Consider the following 22,660-nt stretch of genomic DNA (forward strand, 5'->3'; position numbering starts at 1 on the left):
GATGTATCCATTGCATAATGACCTTCACTCAAAGAAAAAAATTGCCTGTATAAAAAACACCCTCTATCTCTCTGCTTCTATTTAGTGTTCTTTCTTCTTTCTAAATGATAAAAATATTTAACGTGTTTGATGTTTCTTTGACCTTTGCTTGTTATTCATGTACCTGTTTGCCTGTAATCAGAGCTGTTACTTATTATACTTGCTAGAAGCCAAATTCTTTATTCGTGTAATTTGTTTTGAAAATACTGCTCATGTAGGTACTAAATAAATACCTGATCTTAATGATGATGCTTCAAAATAATAATTATCTTCTATGGTATGATTCTGTTATTTTAATAATTAAAAGTGATTTTTAAATATATATTTTTACCCAAACTGGACTATTTCTAGAATATTTAACTTTTGAAATGTTCAGAAACTTTAAGATAAACATTTTATTTCTAGGACTATCCTCAGAAAATTATGGGAAAAGAGGACAGATATCTACATTCAAAAATGTTTATTAAAGTTTTCTTTATAACAAAAATGGAAACAACTTAAATATCAAACAATAAAAAAGTGGAAAAATAAGAAGGCTATATTCATATCATGGAACATAATACTGCTGTTATAAATTATTTTGCTGATAGTATAATGTTAGATTAAAATAGAATACAAAACTATGATAAAATAATCTCATTTTTTTTAATTATAAGCACACACAGAGAAAAAGTAGAGCTGAGGGAATAAATATCAAATGCTGTTATATAATTTGTTTCTTCTAAATGGTAGAATTGGCCAGGTGCAGTGGCTCACATCTGTAATCCCAGCGCTTTGGGAGGCCGAGGCGGGTGGATCACGAGGTCAAGAGATCGAGACCATCCTGGCCAAGATGGTGAAACCTCGTCTCTACTAAAAATACAAAAAATTTGCCAGGTGTAGTGGCACGTGCCTGTAGTCCCAGCTACTTGGGAGGCTGAGGCAGGAGAATCACTTGAACCCAGGAGGCAGAGGCTACAGTGAGCCGAGATCATGCCACTGCACTCCAGCCTGGCAACAGAGTGGGACTCCGACTCCAAAAAAAAAAGAAAGAAAAAGAAAAAGGTAGAATTGTGAATAATGCTTTATTTCTTTATAACTTTCTGTATTTTCTCCAGTGAACATTTTATAATAAGGAATACAAACATTTTTAGAAGCTTTTTATAACATCCAGATTAAGACCAACATTGTATTTGTATTACTTAGCAATTAAACTTTAAGACATTTTGCAAAATTTTTTTTTCATGGTTGTTCGCAATTTGTAAAGTAAAATCAAGCAGCCATTTTGCTATTTGCAAGTGTTTGAGATGAGAAGAAAAGTTGAACTCAGTGAATATAAAACATTTTAAATTATCTAAAAATTTCATTCTATGTTATTCCTATTTCTCTCATAGTTAAAGAGTTAGTAAATTGCCTTGAACTTTTAGCCTATATACATTTCTAGCTCCTAGGTAAGATCTAGAAAAATGAATATACAAGTTACTTTATTACAATATTACAAGTTACTTTATTACAATATTAATTATTAAACAAGTCATACTTTTCTCCCCTCAAAATTACTAACAGTTTTCAAGAAACATTGACACTATTTAATGAACATTCAAAAGTTAATACCATTTTGGCCATGCCTAAGTATTTCTGCAATAAATAATCAAATACAAAGTTTTGCATGGTCCTACCTGAGTCTTGGTACAGCCATTGCATTCTGACCAAGGGGCATAGGAGTCCCACTGGCAGTTGACTGGAGAGGAGGCCCTGCCACAGTGTCAAATTGTCCATCATAAAGCAGGTAGAAAGATACACAAGGGAGCACAAAGAAGAGTGAAAACAGTCAAAAATAGTTAAATGTTGCCTCAAATATTTTTTCCTAAGAGACACTAAAAGTATCCTAAAATATATAAAAATGGAGGGAGCCCCACTTTCCTAGAGATTAACACTTAATAAACACCTATTATGCTGGCACAGTGGCTCAAACCTGTAATCCTAGCACTTTGGGAGGCTGAGACAGGCAGATCACCTGAGGTCAGGAGTTCGAGACCAGGCTGGCCTACATGGTGAAACTCCGTTTCTACTAAAAATACAAAAGAATCAGCGAGGCAGGGTGGCACATGCGTGTAATATCACCTGCCCAGGAGGCTGAGGCAGGAGAATCACTGGAACCCAGGAGATGGAGGCTGCAGTTACTGGAGATTACACCACTGCACTCCAGCCTGGGTGACAGAGGGAGACTCCATCTCAAAAAAAAAAAAAAGGTCATTGACTATTGACAGAAGGAAGGACAGAGACACAGATGTATAAACAAATAATCATAGTACAATATATCTCATTTGATGGATTTCAGAACAGAAATGCATTCAGTATAATGTGTTATGGGAATATAGATAAGGGAGAGTTTGAGTTAAGAGGGTAGGTGAAAACATATGTAAATATGTTTTACGGCCTTTGAAGGGAGGAAGGTTTTACGGCCTTTGAGGGGATTCTGAATGATGAGTTGAAAAGTTATCCAGAAACACTTAACTGAGAGACAAGAAACTATCAACAGTCCCCATGAGAAGTGGAAAACTAAAAATTGGCAGAGGCCGAATGGACAGGAATTTATTTAAATGCACCCCCTGTTCATTTAGGCCACTTTTGAAGCACACAACCAAGGAGGGCAATCTGAGCTTAAACAGCTCCACTAAAATACAGTACATGTGAAAATGGAGAGTTGACTCTCATATAATGCTCACATTCTGGCCGTGTCATATGGAAAAGACTACCTGAGTCAGCTTTAAGAGACTAAGGAAGACTTGCCTAAAATGATGCTCTACGAAGGATAAAAGAACTAGTATTCCTGATTTCTGGATTCCCAGCACATTCCTTGGCTGGGTGATATCTTGAGTTAAGATGATTCTTGCATGTCTTAAGAGGGTCAGGTTACTCTGAAAGTAATGACTCTCATTCTGTAGTGTGTGCCTTGGCTGCTTTTACAGGGCCAATCTTGCCAACCTGTGGTTTTTGTATGGTACCAAAGATCAAAATACCTGAATACTTTTGACCCTTGAACAATCTGAACTTACTGTTATTTTTCTAGCCTCTGTCCTGGGGAAACGCAGAGGGCTTCCCCAAACATGGAGGCTTAGGGGAGGAAGTTTGCTTGACCTTCCTGCTGTGCTCCCACATCACCCTGAGCAGGCTTCTGTCAGAGTCCTTAGCACATTCATACTGCAATGAACTGGCTCAAGATACGAATCACCCAGCATGCTCCCAGTGCCTTCTTTCTCCTTGTGGTATCCCCAGTACCTAGCACAGCCCCTGACACATTTTCTGATAGTTCCATAAAGTGAACTGACCTGGCTCTGTCTCGTCAATCTGACACAGTGAGGACATAACAAAGCCTTGGATAAACGATGCTGGCTTTTTTTCCAGGCCTGAAGAACTGGTAAGACTATGTTCTTAAAAAACTCTCATCCTTTAAAATCCAGAGGATATTTTGCAAGGATTACATTTAAAGCCCAAATATTGCTCTAAGATATATAAGTCCACTGTGATTATCTGCATTACAGATAAAACCACGGCACTGAGACAAAAAACTTATACTTCTAGTCTTCAATTTTACAGGGAGAAAAATTAAGTAAAAGAACGATAATTAAAAACGCACACTTTTGTTATCATTGTCTTTTATAAAAATATGGAAAGAGAAAGTATGTTGGAGGGATCCACAGATTCAAAGTGCAATGTCAACATTAGACTAAAGAATTTCTGCCTGTAATCCCAGCACTTTGGGAGGCCGAGGCGGGCGGATCACGAGGTCAGGAGATCGAGACCATCCTGGCTAACACGGTGAAACCCCGTCTCTACTAAAAATAGAAAAAATTAGCCGGGCGTGTTGGCGGGCGCCTGTAGTCCCAGCTACTCGGGAGGCTGAGGCAGGAGAATGGCGTGAACCCGGGAGCCGGAGCTTGCAGTGAGCCGAGATCACGCCACTGCACTCCAGCCTGGGCAACAGAGCGAGATTCCGTCTCAAAAAAAAAAAAAAAAAAAAAAAAAAAAAAAAAAAAAAAAAAAAAGAATTTCTAAAACGGTTTTTAAATTTAATGATTTTTACACACAACCCAAAAAGTCCTCACCTTGAAAAAATTTGGAACTCTCCTATAAATCCCACCAAAACGAATAAGCTTATCACCTGGAGAAGAAAAACAATAAAGTATTATTTTAGCTTGCATTTCTTTTTATAACTATAAATTGACATTTATAATTGTATAAATTTATGGGGTACAAAGTGATGTTATAATTGCTAAATACAATGTGAAATAATTTAATCAAGCCAGTTAACATATCTATCACCTAAAATATTTAACATTTTTTGTGGCAGAGATATTTGAAATTTACTCTTGGCAATTTTGAAATCTATGATACCCCGGCCGGGCGCGGTGGCTCACGCTTGTAATCCCAGCACTTTGGGAGGCCAAGGCGGGCGGATCACGAGGTCAGGAGATTGAGACCCCGGTGAAACCCCGTCTCTACTAAAAATACAAAAAAAAAAAATTAGTCGGGCATGGTGGCGGGCGCCTGTAGTCCCAGCTACTGGGAGAGGCTGAGGCAGGAGAATGGCGTGAACCCGGGAGGCGGAGCTTGCAGTGAGCAGAGATTGCGCCACTGCACTCCAGCCTGGGCGACAGAGCAAGACTATGTCTCAAAAAAAAAAAAAAAACAAAAAAGAAATGTATGATACCCCAATATTAACTATATTCACCACACTGTACAATAGAATTCAATATATATTTCTGCTAACTGAGATTGTGTACCCTTTGACCTTTATTTCACTATTACCCCAGTCTCTGTAACCACCATTCTACTTAGCTTTTACGAGTTCGATTATTTTACCTCGTGTAAGTGAGAACACGTGCTATTTGTCTTTCTGTCCCTGGTTTATTTAACTTAACATAATGTTTTCCAATTCCATGTATGTTATCATAAATTACAGAATTTCCTCTTTTTAAGGCTAAATACTATTCCACTGTGTACACACATCACATTTTCTTTATCCATTCATCTGTTGAGGGACACTTAGGTTGATTCTATAACTTGGCTATTGTGAATAGTGCTGCAATGAACATTTACTTTTGTAAATACCAAAAAGTAGGATTGCTAGATCATAGGATAATTTTTTTTAAGTTTTATGAGAAACCTCCATGCAGTTCTCCGTAAGAGCTGTACTAATTTACATTCCTACCAAGTGTACAAGTGTACAGGGATTCCCTTTTTTCCACATCCATACCAATGCTTGTTACCTTTTGTCTTTTTGATAATAGCCATTCTGACAGGTGTGAGATGATAAATTAATGTGACTTTAATTTGCATTTCTCTAATGATTAGCAATGTTGAGCACTTTTTTTATGTATCTGTTGGCCATTTGCATGTCTTCTCTTCAGAAATGTTTACTCAGGTCTCTTGCCCATTTTTTGTTTTTACTTTACTTCCTTCCCCCTTTCCTGGTATTTTGCCAATTTTTTGTTGGGTTTTTTTGTCTTCTTGATATTGAGTTGTTTGAGCTCCATATATATTTTTGATATTAGCTCCTTATTGAATGTATGACTTATAAATATTTTCTCCCAGTCTGTAGGTCATCTCTGAAAACTGATAATTGTCTCCTTTGCCATGCAGAAACTGTTTAGTTTATTGTAATCCCATTTGTCTATTTTTGCATTTGTTGCCTGCACTTTTGGGGTCAGATCCAAAAAATCCCTACCTAGAACAATACAGTTTTTCCCTTAGATTTTTTTCAACTAATTTTTCAGTTTCTGGTCTTATGCTTAAGGCTTCATCCCATTCTGAGTTGATTTTTATATATGATGCTAGACAAGGGTCCAATTTAATTCTTTTGAATGAGGATATCCAGTTTTCCCAATACCATTTATTAAAGAGACTATCCTTTCCCCATTGTGTATTCTTGGCACCTTTGCAAAAACAATCAATTGACCATATATGTGGGGTGCATTTCTGGGCTCTGTATTCTGTTCCACTGGTTGATGGGTCTATTGTTTTGCCAGGATCATGATGTTTTAATTACTGTAGCTTTGTAGTATAGTTTAAAATCAGGCAGAGTAATACCTCCAGCTTTGTTCTTTTTGCCCATGATTGCCTTAGCCATTTGGGGTTTTTTGTGATTCCATATGAACTTTAAGATATTTTTTCTATTTCTTTGAAAAATGATGTTAGAATTTTGATAAAGATTGCATGAAAACTCTAGATCACTGTGGTAGTATGGACATTTTAGCAATATTTTCTTCCAATCCATGAACAAGGGATATCTTTCCATTTCTTTATGTCTTCTTCAATTTCTCATCAATGTTTCATAATTTGCAATGTACAGGTCTCTAACTTTCTTGGTTAAATTTATTCCTAAATATTTTTGTAGTTATTGAAAATGGGATTGTTTTCTTAATGTCCTTCTCATATAGTTTGTTGTTAGTTTATAGAAATGTAGTTTTTAGTGATTATTTTATATTCTACAATTTTACTGTATTCATTTATTAGTTCTAACAGTTTTCTGGTGGAGTCTGTAGGGTTTTCTGCATACAAGATTGTGTCACCAGAAAACATAGGCATTTTCACTTCTTCCCTTTCTATTTTGATGCCTTTTATTTCTTTTTCTTGCCTAATTTCTCTGGCAAGAATTTCCAGTACTATGTTGAATAAAAGTGGCAAAAATGGGCATTTTTGTCTTGATCCAGAGCTTAAATAAAAGGCTTTCAATTTTTCACTGCTGGGTATAATGTTAGCTGTGGGCTTCTCATATATGGCATTTATTGTGTCAAAGTACTTTTCTTCTGTACCTAACTTGGTGAGAGTCTTTCTTTATCTTGAAATATTGTTGAACTTTGTCAAATGTTTTTCTGCATCTAACGAGATGATCATATAGTTTTTGTCATTCATTCTGTTAATCTCATACAACATATTTATTGATTTGTGTTGAACCACCCTCACATTTCAGGAATAAATCCCATTTGATCATGGTAGATGATCCTTTTAATGTGTTGTTCAGTTTGCAACTATTCTGTTGAGATTTTTGTATCTATGTTCACTATGTTCATCAAGAATGTTGGCATGTAGTTTTCTTTTTTTGTAATGTGCTTCTTTGGCTTTGATATCAGGATAACACCGGCCTTATAAAAACAATTTGAAAGTATTCCCTCCTTTTCAGTTTTTTGGAAGGGTTTGAGAATTATTAGGATTAGCTCTACTTTAAATGTTTGGGTTATCTCTTGCACCCACCATTGCCATGTGACATGTCTGTTCCCACTTTGCCTTCTGCCATGAGTAAAATCTCCCTGAAGGCTTCACTGGAAACTGAGCAAATGTTGATGCCATGCTTGTACAGCCTACACAACCATGACCCAATTAAACCTCTTTTCTTTATAAATTACCCAGCCTCAGATATTTCTCTATAGCAACACAAAGAACAGGCTAATACAGAAAATTGGTACTGAAAATTGGGGCATTGCTCTAAAGATACCTAACAGTGTGAAAGCAGCTTTGGAACTTGCTTCCAAATGAGCAGAGGTTTGAAGAGTTTGGAGGGCTCCAAAGAAGACAGAAAATGAAAGAAAGCTTGAAATTTCTTACAGACTGGTTAAATGATTGTGACCAAAATGCTTATAGTGATAGGCACAGTGAAGTCCAGGCTGATGAAGTCTCAGATGGAAATGAGAAACTTGTTGGGAATTAGAGCAAAAGTCACCTGGTTTTGTCTTAGCAAAGAACTTGGCTGCATTCTGTTTATGCCCTAAGGATCTGTAGAAGTTTGAACTTAAGAGTGATAACTTAGGGTATCTAGTAAAACAAACTTCTAAGCAGCAAATTTCAAGATATGGTCTGGCTGCTTCTAACAGCCTACACTCAGATTTAGGAGCAAAGAAATGACTTAAAGTTGGAATTTATACATGAAAGGGAAGCAGAGTATAAAAGTTTGAAAAATCTGCAGCCTGGCCACACAGCAGAGAAAGAAAAAGCATCATCAGGAGAGGAATTCAAGGAGGGCTGTGGAGCAACCACTTGCTAGAGAGATTTGCATGACTAAAAGGAAGCCAAGTGTTAATAGTCAAGACAATGGAGAAAAGGCCTCAAAGGCACTTTAGAGATATTTGAGGCAGCCCCTCCCATCACAGGTCAGGAGGTTTGGGAGGAAAGAATGATTTCTTAGGCCAGGCCCAGGGTCTTGCTGCCCTGCACAGCCTTAAGACACTGCTCCCTGCATGCAGGCCACTCTCCAGCTCCAGCCTTGGCTCAGTGAGCCCCAGATACAGCTTGGGCTGCTGCTTCAGCGAGTGCAAACTGTAAGCCTTGGCAGCTTCCATGTGGTGTTAAGCTCATAGGCATACATAGCGCAAGAGTGAAGGACACTTGGCAGCCTCCACCTAGATTTCAGAGGATGTATGAGAAAGCCTGGTTGCCCAGGCAGAAGCAGGCTGTAGGGGTGGAGCCCTCACCGAGAACATCTACAAGGGCAGTAAAGAGGGGAAATGCAGGGTTGGAACCCCCCCACACAGTCCCCACTGGAGTACTGCCTAGTAAATTAGTGGAAAGGGGATCACTGTCCTCCAGACCCCAGAATGGCAGATCCACCAGTAGCTTGCATATTGAGCCTGGAAAATCTTCAGGCACTCACCTCCAACCCGTGAGAGAGTGGTGGTGAGAGAGTGGTGGCTGAACCCCACAAAGCCAAAGAAGTAAAGCTGCCCAAGATGTGGAGTGGAGCCCACCTCTCGCAGCAGTGTGTCCTGGATGTGGAACCTGGAGCCAAAGGAGATTATTTTGAAGCTTTAGGATTTAATGACTGCCCTGCTGTGTTTCAGACTTCCATGGGGCCTGTAGCCTCCTTCTATTAGCTGATTTCTCTTCTTTGGGAAAGGAGAGTTTACCCAATGTCTGTACCCCAATTCTATCTTGGAAGTAAGTAACTTGTTTTGATTTTACAAACTCATAGGTAGAAGAAACTTATTTCCAGATTGGACCTTGTCCTTGAGACTTGTGACTTTTCAGTTAATGCTGGAATGAGTTAAGACTTTGGGTGACTGTTTGGCAGGTATCATTGTCTTTTATAGCGTGAGAAGGCCATGAGATTCAGGGGGCCAGGGGTAGAATGGTATAGTTTAGATGTCCCTTTCAAATCTCATGTTGAAATGTAATCCCCATGTTGGAGGTGGGGGCCTGTTGGAAGGGGTGGATTTCTCATAAATGGTTTAGCACCATCCACCATCCCCTCAGTGTCATCCTTGCAATAGTAAGTCTCATTAAGATCTGATTGTTTAAAAGTGCATGACATTTTCCCCTCTCTCTCTCTTTTTTTTTTTTTTTTTTAGACAGAGTCTTGCTGTCGCCCAGGCTGGAGTGCAATGGCACAGTCTCGGCTCACTGCAACCTCCACCCCCTGAGTTCAAGTGATTCTCCTGCCTCAGCCTCCTGAGTAGCTATGATTACAGGCACCTGCTACCATGCCTGGCTAAATTTTGTATTTTTAGTAGAGACAGGGTTTCACCATGTTGGCCAGGCTCCTCTTTAACTCCTGACCTCAGATGATCTGCCTGCCTCAGCCTCCCAAAGTGTCGGGATTACAGGCGTGAGCCACCACACCTGGCCCCCTCACTCATTCTTGCTCTCACTGTTGCCATGTGACATGTCTGCTCTTGCTTCACCTTCCACCATGAGTAAAATCTCCCTGAAGGCCTCACCAGAAGCTGAGCTGATGTTGATGCCATGTTTATGCAGCCTGCAGAACCACGAGGCAATTAAACCTCTTTTATTTATAAATTACCCAGTCTCAAGTATTTCTTTATAGCAACACAAATAATGGCCTAATACAATTAGTGATATTGAGCATTTTTTCATATACCTGTTAGCCATTTGTATGTCTTCTTTTGAAAAATGTCTATTGAGGGCATTTGCCCATTGTTAATCAGATTAATATTATTATTAATATATGCTACTGAGTTACTTCCCTATATATTTTGATTCTTAATCCCTTGTCAGAGGAATAGCTTGCAAATATTTTCTCTAATTCCATAGATTGTCTCTCTTTACTCTTTTGTTTGCTTTGTAGAAGCTTTTTAGCTTGATATAATCCCATTTGTCCATTTTTACTTTTGTTTTCTGTGTTTTTGAGATCTTACCCCAAAAAATGTTGCCTAGACCATTGATCTTTGCTGTTTCCCTATGTTTTCTTCTAGTTGTTTCATAATTTCACATTTTACATTTAAGTCTAATTCATTTTGAGTTATTTTTGTATATGGAAGAAGATAGGCATCTAGTTTTATTCTTATAAATATGGATGCCCAGTTTTCCCAAAACCATTTCTTAAAGAGATTGTCCTTTCCCCAATGTATGTTCTTCTTTTTTTTTTTTTTTTTTTTTTGACAGAGTCTCACTCTGTCACCCAGGCTGGAGTGCAGCAGTGCGATCTCGGCTCACTGCAACCTCCACCTCCTGGGTTCAAGCGATTCTCCTGCCTCAGCCTCCTGAGTAGCTGAAATTACAGGCACGTGCCACCACACCCAGCAAAATTTCTGTATTTTTAGTAGAGACAGGGTTTCACCATGTTGGTCAGGCTGGTCTCAAACTCCTAACCTCATGATCCGCCCACCTTAGCCTCCCAAAGTACTGGGATTACAGCTCTGAGCCACTGCGCCCAGCCCCAAGTGTATGTTCTTCTTTTTTTTTTTTTTCTTTTTTTTTTTTTTTTTTTTTTTTTTTTTTTTTTTTTTTTTTGAGATGGAGTCTTGCTCTGTCACCCAGGCTGGAGTGCAGTGGCACAATCTCGGCTCACTGCAAGCTCCGCCTCCTGGGTTCAAGTAATTCTCCTGTCTCAGCCTCCCAAGTAGATGGGACTACAGGCGTGTGCCACCATACCTGGCTAGTTTTTGTATTTTTAGTAGAGATGGGATTTCACTATGTTGGCCAGGCAGGTCTTGAACTCCTGACCTTGTGACCTACCCACCTCAGTCTCCCAAAGTGCTGGGATTACAGGCATGAGCCACTGCGCATGGCCTCCAATGTATTTTTTTGTTCTTTTGTTTGTTTGTTTGTTTGTTTTTGAGACAGAGTCTCGCTCTGTCACCCAGGCTGGAATGCAATGGCATGTTCTCAGCTCACTACAACTTCCACCTCACAGGTTCAAGCCATTCTCCTGCCTCAGTCTCCTGAGTAGCTGGGATTACAGGTGTGCGCCACCACGCCTGGCTGATTTTTGTATTTTTTTTTAGTACACCATGTTGGTCAGGCTGGTCTCAAACTCCTAACCTCGTTATCCGCCCACCTCAGCCTTCCAAAGTGCTGGGATTACAGGCATAAGCCACCATGCCCAGCCCAATGTATGTTCTTACCACTTTTGTCAGAAATGAGTTGGCTGTAAATACATGAATTTATTTCTTGGTTCTGTATCCTGTTCAGCCATCTATGTGTCTGTTTTTAGGACAGTAGTATGCTATTTTTGTTAGCATACTACTTTTTTTTGTATAAACTATTTTTTTTTTAAATAAACTACTTTGTTGTAGCTTTGTAGTATAATTTAAAAGCAGGTAGTGTGATGCCTCCAGCACTGTTATTATTCAGGATTTCTTTAGCTACTTGGGGTCTTTTGCTGTTTCATAAATTTTTAGAATTTTTTTCTGTCTGTGAATAATTTCATTGGTATCTTAATAGAGATTGCATTGCATCTGTAGATCACTTTGGGGAGTATAGATATTTTAATGGTATTAATTTTTCCAATCCATGAGCATGGGATATCTTTCCTTTTTTGTGTTCTCTTAAATTACTTTCATCAGTGTTTTATAGTATTTTTTGTAGAATCTTTAACTTCTTTGATTAAATTTATTCCTTGGTATTTTATTTTATAGCTTTTATAAATGGAACTTATTTCTTGATTTTCTTTTCAGAATCATCTCTGTTAGCATGTAGGAATGCTGCTGATTTTTGCATGTTGATTTGGTAGCCCGCAAATTTACTGAATTCATTTATCACTGCTAAGATTTATTTAGTGTAGTCTTTACTTTTATTTTTTATTTTTATTTTTATTTTTTATTTTTTTGGAGACAGAGTCTTGCTCTTGCTCTGTCGCCCAGGCTGGAGTGCAGTGGCATGATTTTTGGCTCACTGCAACCTCGGCCTCCCAAGCTCAAGCAATTCTCCTGCCTCAGCCTCCTGAGTAGCTGAGATTATAGGTGTGCACCACCACGCCAAGTGAATTTCTGTATTTTTAGTAGAGACAGGGTTTCCCCATGTTGGACAGGCTGGTCTCAAACTCCTAATCTCAGGTGATCCACCCACCTTGGCCTCCCAAAGTGCTGGGATTACGGGCATGAGCCACCATGCCCAGCTTACATTTTTTTCTAAATATAAGTTCATGTTGTTTAAAAGCAAGAATAACTTGACCTCTTTCCTTTAAATTTGAACGCCATTTATTTTGCCATCTTGCCTAATTGCTACTGTTAGGACTTTCAGTATTATGTTGAATAAAAATGGTGACAGTGAGGAAAAATAAAAAATAAATGTTTGGTAGAATTCAGCCATGAAGCCATCAAGTCCTGTGCTTTTTTTTTTTTTTTAAATGGGAGAATTTTTATTACAGATTCAATCTTTTTACTCATTATTGGTCTGTTCAGATTTTCTATTTCTTTATGATTCAGTCTTTGTATGTTGTATGCTTTGGAGCACCTAAACATATAAAACAGATATTCATGTTTATATAATATATAAATATTGTATTGCAACCCATCCCTTTCTTCAGATCCACAGGATCTGATGGATTGCAATATAACAGCAGAAAACTTCAATATCTCAGTTTCAATGCTGGAAGATCATCCAGACAGAAAATTAATAAGAAAACATTAAACTTGAACAACACTGTACAGAAACACTTTACAGGACCTAAATGGACAGAAGAATTTAACCACTTCTTCTTAGTTATCCAATTTGTTGGTGTATAGTTCCTGATGATCTTTTGTATTTTTGTGGTATTATGAATCTTCTCTTTGTTTTAAATTAATCTAGTTTGTCAAATTTGTTCATCTTTTCAAAAAAGAGCTTATTTTATCTATCTTTTGTATTGTTTTTCTAGACTCTATTTCATTTATTTCTGCTCTGATTTTTATTATTTCCTTTCTTATGCTAACTTTGGCTTAGTTTATTCTTCTTTTTCTGTTTCCTTGAGGTATGACATTAGCTTATTTATTTTAAATCTTTCTTCTCTTTGATGTAGGCATTTATTGTTATAAACGTTCCTCTTTGAACTGTTTTTGCTGTATCCCATATGTTTGCTATGCTGTGTTTCCATTTTTGTTTATCTTAAGATATCAAGATCTTGTTATCTAAAGATTTTTAATTTCCCTTTTAATTTCATTGACTTATTGGTTGTTGAGGAGCATGCTAATTTCCATATATTTGTGGATTTTTCCATATATTTGTGGATTTTTCAAAATTCCCCCTATATTCATTCATTTATTTTTAATTATTTATTTTTAGAGACAGGGTCTTTTTCTGTCACCGAGGCTGGAGTGCACTGGCATAGTCATAGCTACTGCAGCCTTGAACTCCTGGACTTAAGCAATCCTCCTACCTCAGCTTTCCAATTAGCTGGGACTACAGGCACATAACATGACACCTAGCTTCCTCCCATAATTGATTTCTAGTGTCATATCACTGTGGTCAGAAAAGATACTTGAGGCCAGGTGTGGTGGTTCACACCTGTAATCCCAGCACTTTGGGAGGCCAAGGTGGACAGATCACTTGAGGTCAGGAGTTTGAGTCCAGCCTGGCCAACATGGTGAAACCCCATCTCTACCAAAAATACAAAAATTAGCTGCATGTGGTGGCGCACGCCTGTAGTCCCAGCTACTCGGGAGGGATGATGTGGGAGAGTCACTTGAGCCTGGGAGGCGGAGGTTGTAGTGAGCTGAGATCAGACCACTGCACTACAGCCTGGGTAACAGAGCAAGACTCCAACTCAAAAAAAAAAAAGATACTTGATATAATTTCAATCTTCATAAATTTGCTGAAGCTTGCTTTTTCCCCTAACATGTTATCTGTCCTGGAGAAAGTTCTGTGTGCACTTGAGAAGAATGTGTATTCTGTTGCTGTTGGATGGAATGTTCTGTGTGTGTGTGTCTGTTAGATTCATTAGGTCTAAAGTGATATTCAAATCCAATGTTTTCTTACTAATTTTCCGGATTATCTTTCATTGTTGAAAGTGGGGTATTGAAATACCCTACTATAATTGTATTGCAATCTGTCTCTTCCATCATATCCTTAATATTTATTTTATGTATTTAGGTTCTCTGAGGTTGGGTGCATATATATTTACAATTGTTATACCCTCTTGATGAGTTGACTCCTTTATCATCATATAATGTCATTTTTTTTTACAGTTTTTGACTTTAAGTCTATTTTGTCTTATATAAGTATAGTTATCCCTGCTCTCTTTTGTTTTCTATTGATGCGGAATATCTTTTTTCCATTGCCTAACTTTCAATCTGTGTGCCCTTAAAAGTGAGGTGAGATTCCTACAGGTAACATATAGTTGGGTCTTGTTTTTTTATTCATTCACTTACTCTGTATCTTTTTATTGGATAACCTAATTCATTTAAACTCAAGGTAATTATTGATAGATAAGGACTTACTACTGCCATTTTGTTATGTTGTTGTTATTGTTGTTGTTGTTGTATTGTAGATACTTTTCTTTTGGAGATAGGGCCTCTGTTGCCCAGGCTGGAGTGCAGTAGTGTGATCACAGCTCACTGCACCCTCAACCTCCCAGGCTCAAACGATGCTCCCACCTCAGCCTTTGTGAGTAGCTGGGACCACAGGCACGTACCACCACATCCAGTTAATTTTTTTTAAGTTATTGTAGAGATAGGGCCACCCTTTGTTGCCCAGGCTGGAAGATACATTTTTCTTTCTTTCTGTCTTGCTGTCTTTGTGGTTTCGTGGTTTTCAATAGTGGTATTCTTTGAATATTATTTCTGTTTTGTGCTTCTACTAAAGATTTTTGCTTTGTGCTTATTATGAGGCTTCCAGAGAACATTTTATAATCATAACAGCCTATTTCGACGTGATTACAACTTAACTTTGCATACAACTCTACATTTTTACTCTCCCTTCAGTTTATATTTTTGTGATGTCAGAATTTACATCATGTGTATCCTTTGATAAGTTATTTTAGTGCTACTATAGTTGTCATTAATAGTTTTAGCTTACATTTCTTAAATGATTTGAAAACTAATACATTTGTACAAGTCAAGATTTGTGACTTGGCAGTATAAAAAGTGAAAGAACCATGGAGAAGGCTAAGTGATTCTGCTTATCTTTTTAAGTTTCTATTTTAAATAGAAGTTTGAAGGATCTTCAAAAAATTAAAAATAGAACTAGCATATGATTCAGCAATCCCCTACAGGGTATATAGCCAAAGTAAATGAAAGCAGTATATCAAAGAGAAATGTGCACTTCCATGTTCATTGCTGCATTATTCACAATAGCCAAGATACAGAACCAACCTAAGTGTCCATCAAAGGATAAGGGGATAAAGAAAATGTGATAAAAAGACACAATGAAATAGTACCTGGCCTTAAAAAAAGAAGAAAATTCTGTCATTTGTGACAACATGGATTAACCCAGATAACATTATGTTAAGTGAAATAAAACAAGCAGAAATAAAACATTCAGTATTTTTCTAGAAAGAAAAATGCTGAATGATCTCACTTATATTTGGAATCTAAAAATGTTGAAGTCTAATATGTAAAGAGTAAAGGCTGTGGGGGCAGGGTAGGGATTGTCGAAGAGATGTTGGTCAAAGGATACAAAACTTCAGTTACATAGAAGCAATAAGTTCAAGAGATCTATCATACAAAATGGTGACTTACTTAATACCAATGTATTATATTCTTTTTCTTTTTTTTTTTTTTTGAGATGGAGTCTCGCTCTGTCACTCAGACTGGAGTGCATTGGCACAGTCTTAGCTCACTGCAACCTCTGCCTCCCAGATTCAAGTGATTCTCTTGCCTCAGCCTCCCAAGTAGCTGGGATTACAGGTGAGCGCCACCATGACTGGCTAATTTTTTAATTTTTAGTAGACACGGGGTTTCACTATGTTGGCCAGGCTGCTCTAGAACCAATGTATTATATTCTTAAAAACTCCTAAGAGAGTAGATTTTAAGTATTCTCCCTACAAATGATAAGTATGGGAGGTAATGCATATGGTTAATTAGCTCAATTGAGCCATTCTACAATATATACATATTTTATAACATCATGTTGTGCACAATACATACAATTTTTATTTGTCAGTTAAAAGAAATAAATTACAAAGATAAATAAATGCTTTTTTTAAAAAATTAAAATTTCATACAATCCTGTCAAACCCTATCTCCTACCGTTGAATTCTGTAAAGACAAGTAAGTGTTGGGTGATGCCATAGACACACAAATTGAAAATACTCAGTAGACTTAAATGGTTTCAAGCATTTCCTTAAGGTCCCATCATCTTTTAATCCCTTATTCCACTCCAGTTCTCTCTGACTACAGCACTCCGGAGGGATACCAAGAGGAGAGAAAACCTGAATGAAGTAGCAGTGCGAATGGCTGATTTTAAAAAGAAACCAAGCTTCCTAAGTCAGTAATCAAGGTTGAAGCACAGCAGTAGGCAGGGGGCAGTGACTCTCATCTTATTCTTTAGTACTGTGGGTGGTCCTTTTGGTGTTTAAAACACTCCTGAGGCCTTTTGTAATCATCTTTATGTGATAGCACAAGCCTAAATATTGAGGATCTGATAGGTTACAAAATTGTATGTAAAATGTGATTACATTTTGTTTGAAAAATCAAATGTGCATTGAAAAACAAAATCTAGAAAGAAATATAATAAAGCATAATAGTTTATTTCTGGTTGTCAAATTATAGGTAGTTTCTACTATATATTTTCCTACTTTAACTGTATGTATTTTCCTACTTTAACTGACAGCTGAAGGTGATGGAGAAGATACAATTCAAATCTTTACTGATTCTCTAAGAATATCAAATGCATCCAATTTACAGCTCTGGATAAAGGACTTTAAAATCATCTCACGTTTTAATAGTCCAATATTTTCTCTCTTCTTCCTGAACTACCCAAAACTCTTTTTCTCAATGTACCTATGAAAAGTCTTCTTAACATTATTTTCTAGATCTTTCCACTATCCTTCTTAGATAACCCATTCTCTTATTAGGTATCTTCTTTTCAGTTGTAAAATTCTCCTTGCCTGCTTCTAGCTGTTATAGTTCCAAAAATGTTTAAGCCTATTGTGCTGATTAGCATATCCGAAAGGGTGAAAAAGTGCCAAGGAGTTGGGAAACCGTGAACAATGTTGGGGGAGGTTATTTGGGGGAGATTATGAATACTTTTATGACTTCAACAAACATGTGGATCATATAATTTTTAAAATGTTTTTGTTTTAAATTATAAGCTATGTGGGGTGTGTTTTTTTTTTCTTTTTCAACAATGTGGCTTTCCTCTGTGCTGTGTCAGCTCATTGTTTCTTGTCCCTGGGAAAGCCTATCTCACAGCTTTACTAGTCATTATTAGGCATTAACCACTAGTCACATTTTCAGAAAACAATCTATTATGATATTCAAACTTCAATTTATCCTCCATTTTAAATCTCTCTCCCTTACTTTCAGTTTCTGGGTGCTTGTAATGAGGGAGGAGTGGGGTCCACTTCAAAATTGAGCCACCTGAATCCTCTTCCCCACCTCCCCAAGCTGCCTCTGTCCTCTCCAAAATCAGAGCAACAGGAATGAGAGAGACAAGAGTAAAACAGAATCTTGCTTGAATGATCCAGTTGGAGGCTGGTGATGGTAAATCAATGTGTTAGACGTTTGACTGCTGGGTCTTTATCTCTCGCGGTGTTTTTGTGGTTCTTTGGACATCTTCCTACTACTCTGTAGCCACTGTACTCTGGCACACATGATTCATCCCTTTGTTAATCACTTTCGATTCTCACCCATGCCTGCTTCCTGGTGGTCCTTTCCAAACTGATGCTATTTCTTCGGGTTGCTTCATCCTGCAGTCAAGCACTCTCTCAGGCAGTGTCTGACAATCCAAATCTGGCTCCCTTTTAACCATCCATATGCGGGCCATGGGATCCCTGCACACATCCGTGTCCTTCCAAACTCTGAATGTCCACGCTGTAACTGATACTGCTGGGTTTATTTACTCTGCTAAAGGAGTCTGTACCTTTACATTTTCTCAAATGTGCATAGGGTAGCATTTCCTATATCTCCTATGCACAATCTTGTATTCTCTTGAGAATGGGGATGGCCTAAGGGTCACCAAACAGATTTGGGAATACTCTCTTTGTAATATTGCATAGAATGTCTAGCATCTCACTTTAAAATGTGAAGGTCCTCCTGTCTCTCACCTTATACAAAAATCAACTCAACATGGATTGAAAACTTAAATGTAAGACCTGAAACTATAAAAATACTAGAAGAAATCCTAGGGAAAACTCTTCTGGACATTGGTCTAGGCCAAGAATTCATAACTAAGACCTCAAAAGCACAAGCAACAAAAATAAGGTTAGACAAATGGAACTTAATTAAAATTGAAAGCTTCTCTACAGCAAAAGAAATAATCAACAGAGTGAACAGACAACCTACAGAATGGGAGAAAATATCTGCAAATTATGCATCTGACAGAGAACTAATATCCAGAATCTACAAGAAACTCAAACGATGATAACAACAACAACAAAAACATTAAAAAGTGGGCAACGGACGTGAATAGACATTTTTCAAAGACATACAAATGGCTCACAAGCATATGAAAATGTGCTCAACATCACTAATCATCAGAGAATTAAATTAAAACCACAAGGAGATATCATCTTACACAGTCAGAATGGCTACTATTAAAAAGTGAAAAAACCGGCTGAATGTGATGGCTCATACCTGTAATCCCAACACTTTGTGAGGACAAGGCAGGAGGATTGCTTGAAGCCAGAAGTTTGAGACCAGCCTAGGCAACATAGTAAGACTCTGTCTCTACAAAAAATAATTCTTAAAAAATTATTTGGGGCGGTTGGACGCAGTGACTCACACCTGTAATCCCAGCACTTTGGGAGGCTGAGGCGGGCAAATCATGAGGTCAGGACATCAAGACCATCCTGGCTAACACGGTGAAACCCCATCTGTACTAAAAATACAAAAAATTAACCAGGCATGTTGGCACACACCTGTAGTCTCAGCTACTTGGGAGGCTGAAGCAGGAGAATCGCTTAAACCCAGGAGGTGGAGATTACAGTGAGCCGAGATCATGGCACTGCACTCCAGCCTGGGTGACAGAGCAGACTCCATCTCAAAATATATAAATATACATACATACATATATATATATATATTTGCACATGGTGGCACATGCCAAAATAGTGCCAGCTACTCAGGAGGCTGAGGCAGGAGGATCACTTGAGCCCAGGAATTCAAAGGTGCAGTGAGCTATGATTGCACCATTACTCTCTAGCCTGGATAACAGAGCAAGACCCCATCTCTCTTTAAAAATGTCAAAAAATAACAGATGTTGGTAGGAATGCAGAGATAAGTGAGAATAGGGAATAGTATATATTCCCACCAATATATACTATTGGTGGGAATGTAAATTAGTACAACTTCCATAAAAAACAGTATGGAGATTTCTCAAAGAACTAAAAATTGAACTACCATGAGATCCATCAATCCCACTGCTGGGTATCTACCCAAAGGAAAAGAAATTATTATATCAGAAAGATACCTGTACTCGCATGTTTATCTCAACACTATTCACAATAGCAAAGGTATAGAAGCAACCTAAGTGTCCATCAACAGATGACTGGATAAAGAAAATGCAGTATTTACACAATGAAATACTGTTCAATTTTTTAAAAAAGAATGAAACCATGTCTTTTGCAGCAGCATGGATGGAACTGGAGGCCATTACATTAAGTGAAACAACTTAGAAACATAAAATCAAGTACCTCATATTCTAACTTACAAGTAGGAGCTAAATAATGTGTACACATGGACAAAAAGTATGGAATAATAGACATTGGAGATTCAAAAGAATTGGGGATAGAAAGGGGAAGAGTGATGATGAGAAATTACTTAATGGGTACAATGTACATTATTTGGAAGATAGATACACTGAAAACCCAGACTTCAACACTACCCAACATATCCATGTAATGAAATTGCACTTGTACCCCTTAAATGTATACAAATAAAATAACTAAATGAATAAAAATTCTAAAAATAACCATAAAATTTCAAAAAATCTTGAGTACTTGTTCTTGGCCTTTGACTCTCAGCCAAAATGTGGATACTGAAAATAATTATTTCTAACATTCTGTCACAGGTGTTTTAAAATAATTTCAGCCAGGTTTGGTGGCTCATACCTGTAATCCTGGCATTTGGGGAGGACGAGGTGGTAGGATCACCTGAGCCCAGGAGTTTGAGGCCAGCCTGGGCAACCTAGTGAGACCTCGTCTCTACAAAAAATACAAAAATTAGCCAGGCATGGTGGCGGGCACCTGTAGTCCCAGCTACTCAGAGGACTAAGGTGGGACTTGAGCCCAGGATGTAGTGGCTGCAGTGAGCCATAATTGCACCACTACACTCCAGCCAGGGCAACAGAGCAAGATCTTGTCTCAAATTTAAAAGTATTTTTTAAAATAAAGAATTTCAACGAAATTTTAGGAAATATACTTTTTATCATCATGGATGCCTTTGTCATCACCTTCTTCATATACATGCTCATTATAACCCATCACGGTCTGCTTATTACAAAACCAGTTCTGTTCATGAGTTATACAAAGTGAATCTACTAACCAAAAGCATTTCCTGAAATTTTGCTAGCCTTAAGATAATTACCTTTGGAAAAAATACCTTATAAATGAACAAGAGAGACAGAACAAACACAAATAAATCACATGAATGACAGTGATAGACATACATCTGAACTGACTCTATAAAAGAATTGCTTGGTTGAAAAAGTATATGGGGCCGGGCGTGGTGGTTCACACCTGTAATCCCAGCATTTTGGGAGGCCGAGGCGGGCGGATCATGAGGTCAGGAGTTCAAGACCAGCCTGGCCAATATGGTGAAACCCCATCTCTACTAAAAAAAAAAAAATACAAAAATTAGCCAGGCATGGTGGTGCACGCCTGTAGTCCCAGCTACTCAGGAGGCTGAGGCAGGAGACTTGCTTGAACCAGGGAGGCGGAAGCTGGAGTGAGCAGAGATCGTACCTCTGCACTCCAGCCTGGGCGACAGAGTGAGACTTTGTCTCAAAAAAAAAAAAAAGAAAAGAAAAGAAAAGGTGTTTGGTATTTTTGTTCTGTGTCAATGTAGCTAAGCTGGAACTACATTCCCCTGCATTATCTTCTCCTCTTTATCATCACTGAGTGAGCATTAGCTCTACCTCCTTCTTCCAGTATGTCCCAGCTACAATCCTGATTTGAGACATTACTGTGCTTGACCATCACTGTGCTTGGGCACTGTGACGACCATTCTCTAGATTCACAGGCCCCAAGATCAGCTCTGTCCTGGATGGACAGAACAAATGGCTGGCCCACAGCCAGCTCCAAGGGAAGTCCCTCGGACATACATCCTTGGCCCTGACATCCTTCTCCAACACCTCAGACCCAAGTTATTTCCTATCCAAGAACACAGAGAGAACCAAAGGGAATCCTGTGACTGTCTCTCTGAATTTAGTTCACGTGGGGGCTGTGGGGCCAAAATATTGCTTCCTCTTAAAAGGTCTGACATAGAAACCATTTCTAGCTTCTTGATAGCCCAAGGCTTTCACAAGTGTCCCTTCTTTGTCACATATCACCAAAGCGTGTCCTTCAGATTTACTGTAAAAATATGAATGTCCACTTTCAAATACAGGTAAGAACTCTACATGCGACTTGGAGTGAAATAATTGCTTTAGTGTTACAGTTGTTTTAGAACTTGTCTATCAGGCTTCCCAATTTTTGCTGAAAAGCCCTTATACGTAAAATTTTTTAAAAATTAATTGCTTTATTTGTTGATATTTTGTCAACCAATTAAAGGACAGAAGTATATTTATTATTATAGCAGTAAACTATTATAATAATCAATGATTGTAAACATGTTAAGCCAAAGCAATTATTAAGATTTCTCATTGTAAAATAAAGTAAAAGATTAATAGTTAACACAAATATTAGGAAAAAACATTTTGGCTAGATGACTTTCAGAAGAGCATCATATTATTTTCTTTTTTTTTTTTTTTTTTTGAGACAGAGTCTCACCCTATTGCCCAGGCTGGAGTGCAGTGTCCAGTGTTGCCATCTTTATGTCCATGAGTACTCAATATTTAGCTCCCACTTAAAATTAAGAACATGGGGTATTTTGTTGTCTGTTCCTGTGTTAATTTTCTTACGATAATGACCTCTAGCTGCATCCATGTTGCTGCAAAGGACATGATTTCATTCTTTGTTATGACTGCCCATCATAACTTTAAACAAATTAACTTTGTTATTTGTGTTTAATTTTTAATTATTTAATTTCACAGAAGGCATGGGTTAATCAAGACCCATATCTTGCTCCTCCTCTAACCCGAATAATGAGCGAGCTTGGATTCGGTGCCACAG

The 22,660-nt window shown here is 37.9% G+C and overlaps 1 protein-coding gene and 1 non-coding gene across 2 annotated transcripts in view; one reads left to right on the top strand and one right to left on the bottom strand.

Annotated features, from left to right (window-relative positions):
* C7 (complement C7) overlaps positions 1–22,660 on the bottom strand; it is an 81,627-nt gene that overhangs the window by 57,986 nt on the left and 981 nt on the right. The window contains exons 2-3 of the mRNA XM_055246253.2: positions 4,128–4,183; positions 1,698–1,773 (exon numbers count right to left, since the gene is read on the bottom strand). Of these exons, the coding sequence (XP_055102228.2) occupies positions 1,698–1,773; positions 4,128–4,183 (132 nt within the window). The remainder of the gene's footprint in view (positions 1–1,697; positions 1,774–4,127; positions 4,184–22,660) is intronic.
* Positions 21,976–22,037, top strand: LOC129465079 (U7 small nuclear RNA). The gene has a single exon (XR_008651858.1). It is a non-coding gene; the product is annotated as a U7 small nuclear RNA (small nuclear RNA).

The sequence above is a fragment of the Symphalangus syndactylus genome, chromosome 16, assembly GCF_028878055.3.
Source record: "Symphalangus syndactylus isolate Jambi chromosome 16, NHGRI_mSymSyn1-v2.1_pri, whole genome shotgun sequence".
Classification (NCBI taxonomy): domain Eukaryota; kingdom Metazoa; phylum Chordata; class Mammalia; order Primates; family Hylobatidae; genus Symphalangus; species Symphalangus syndactylus.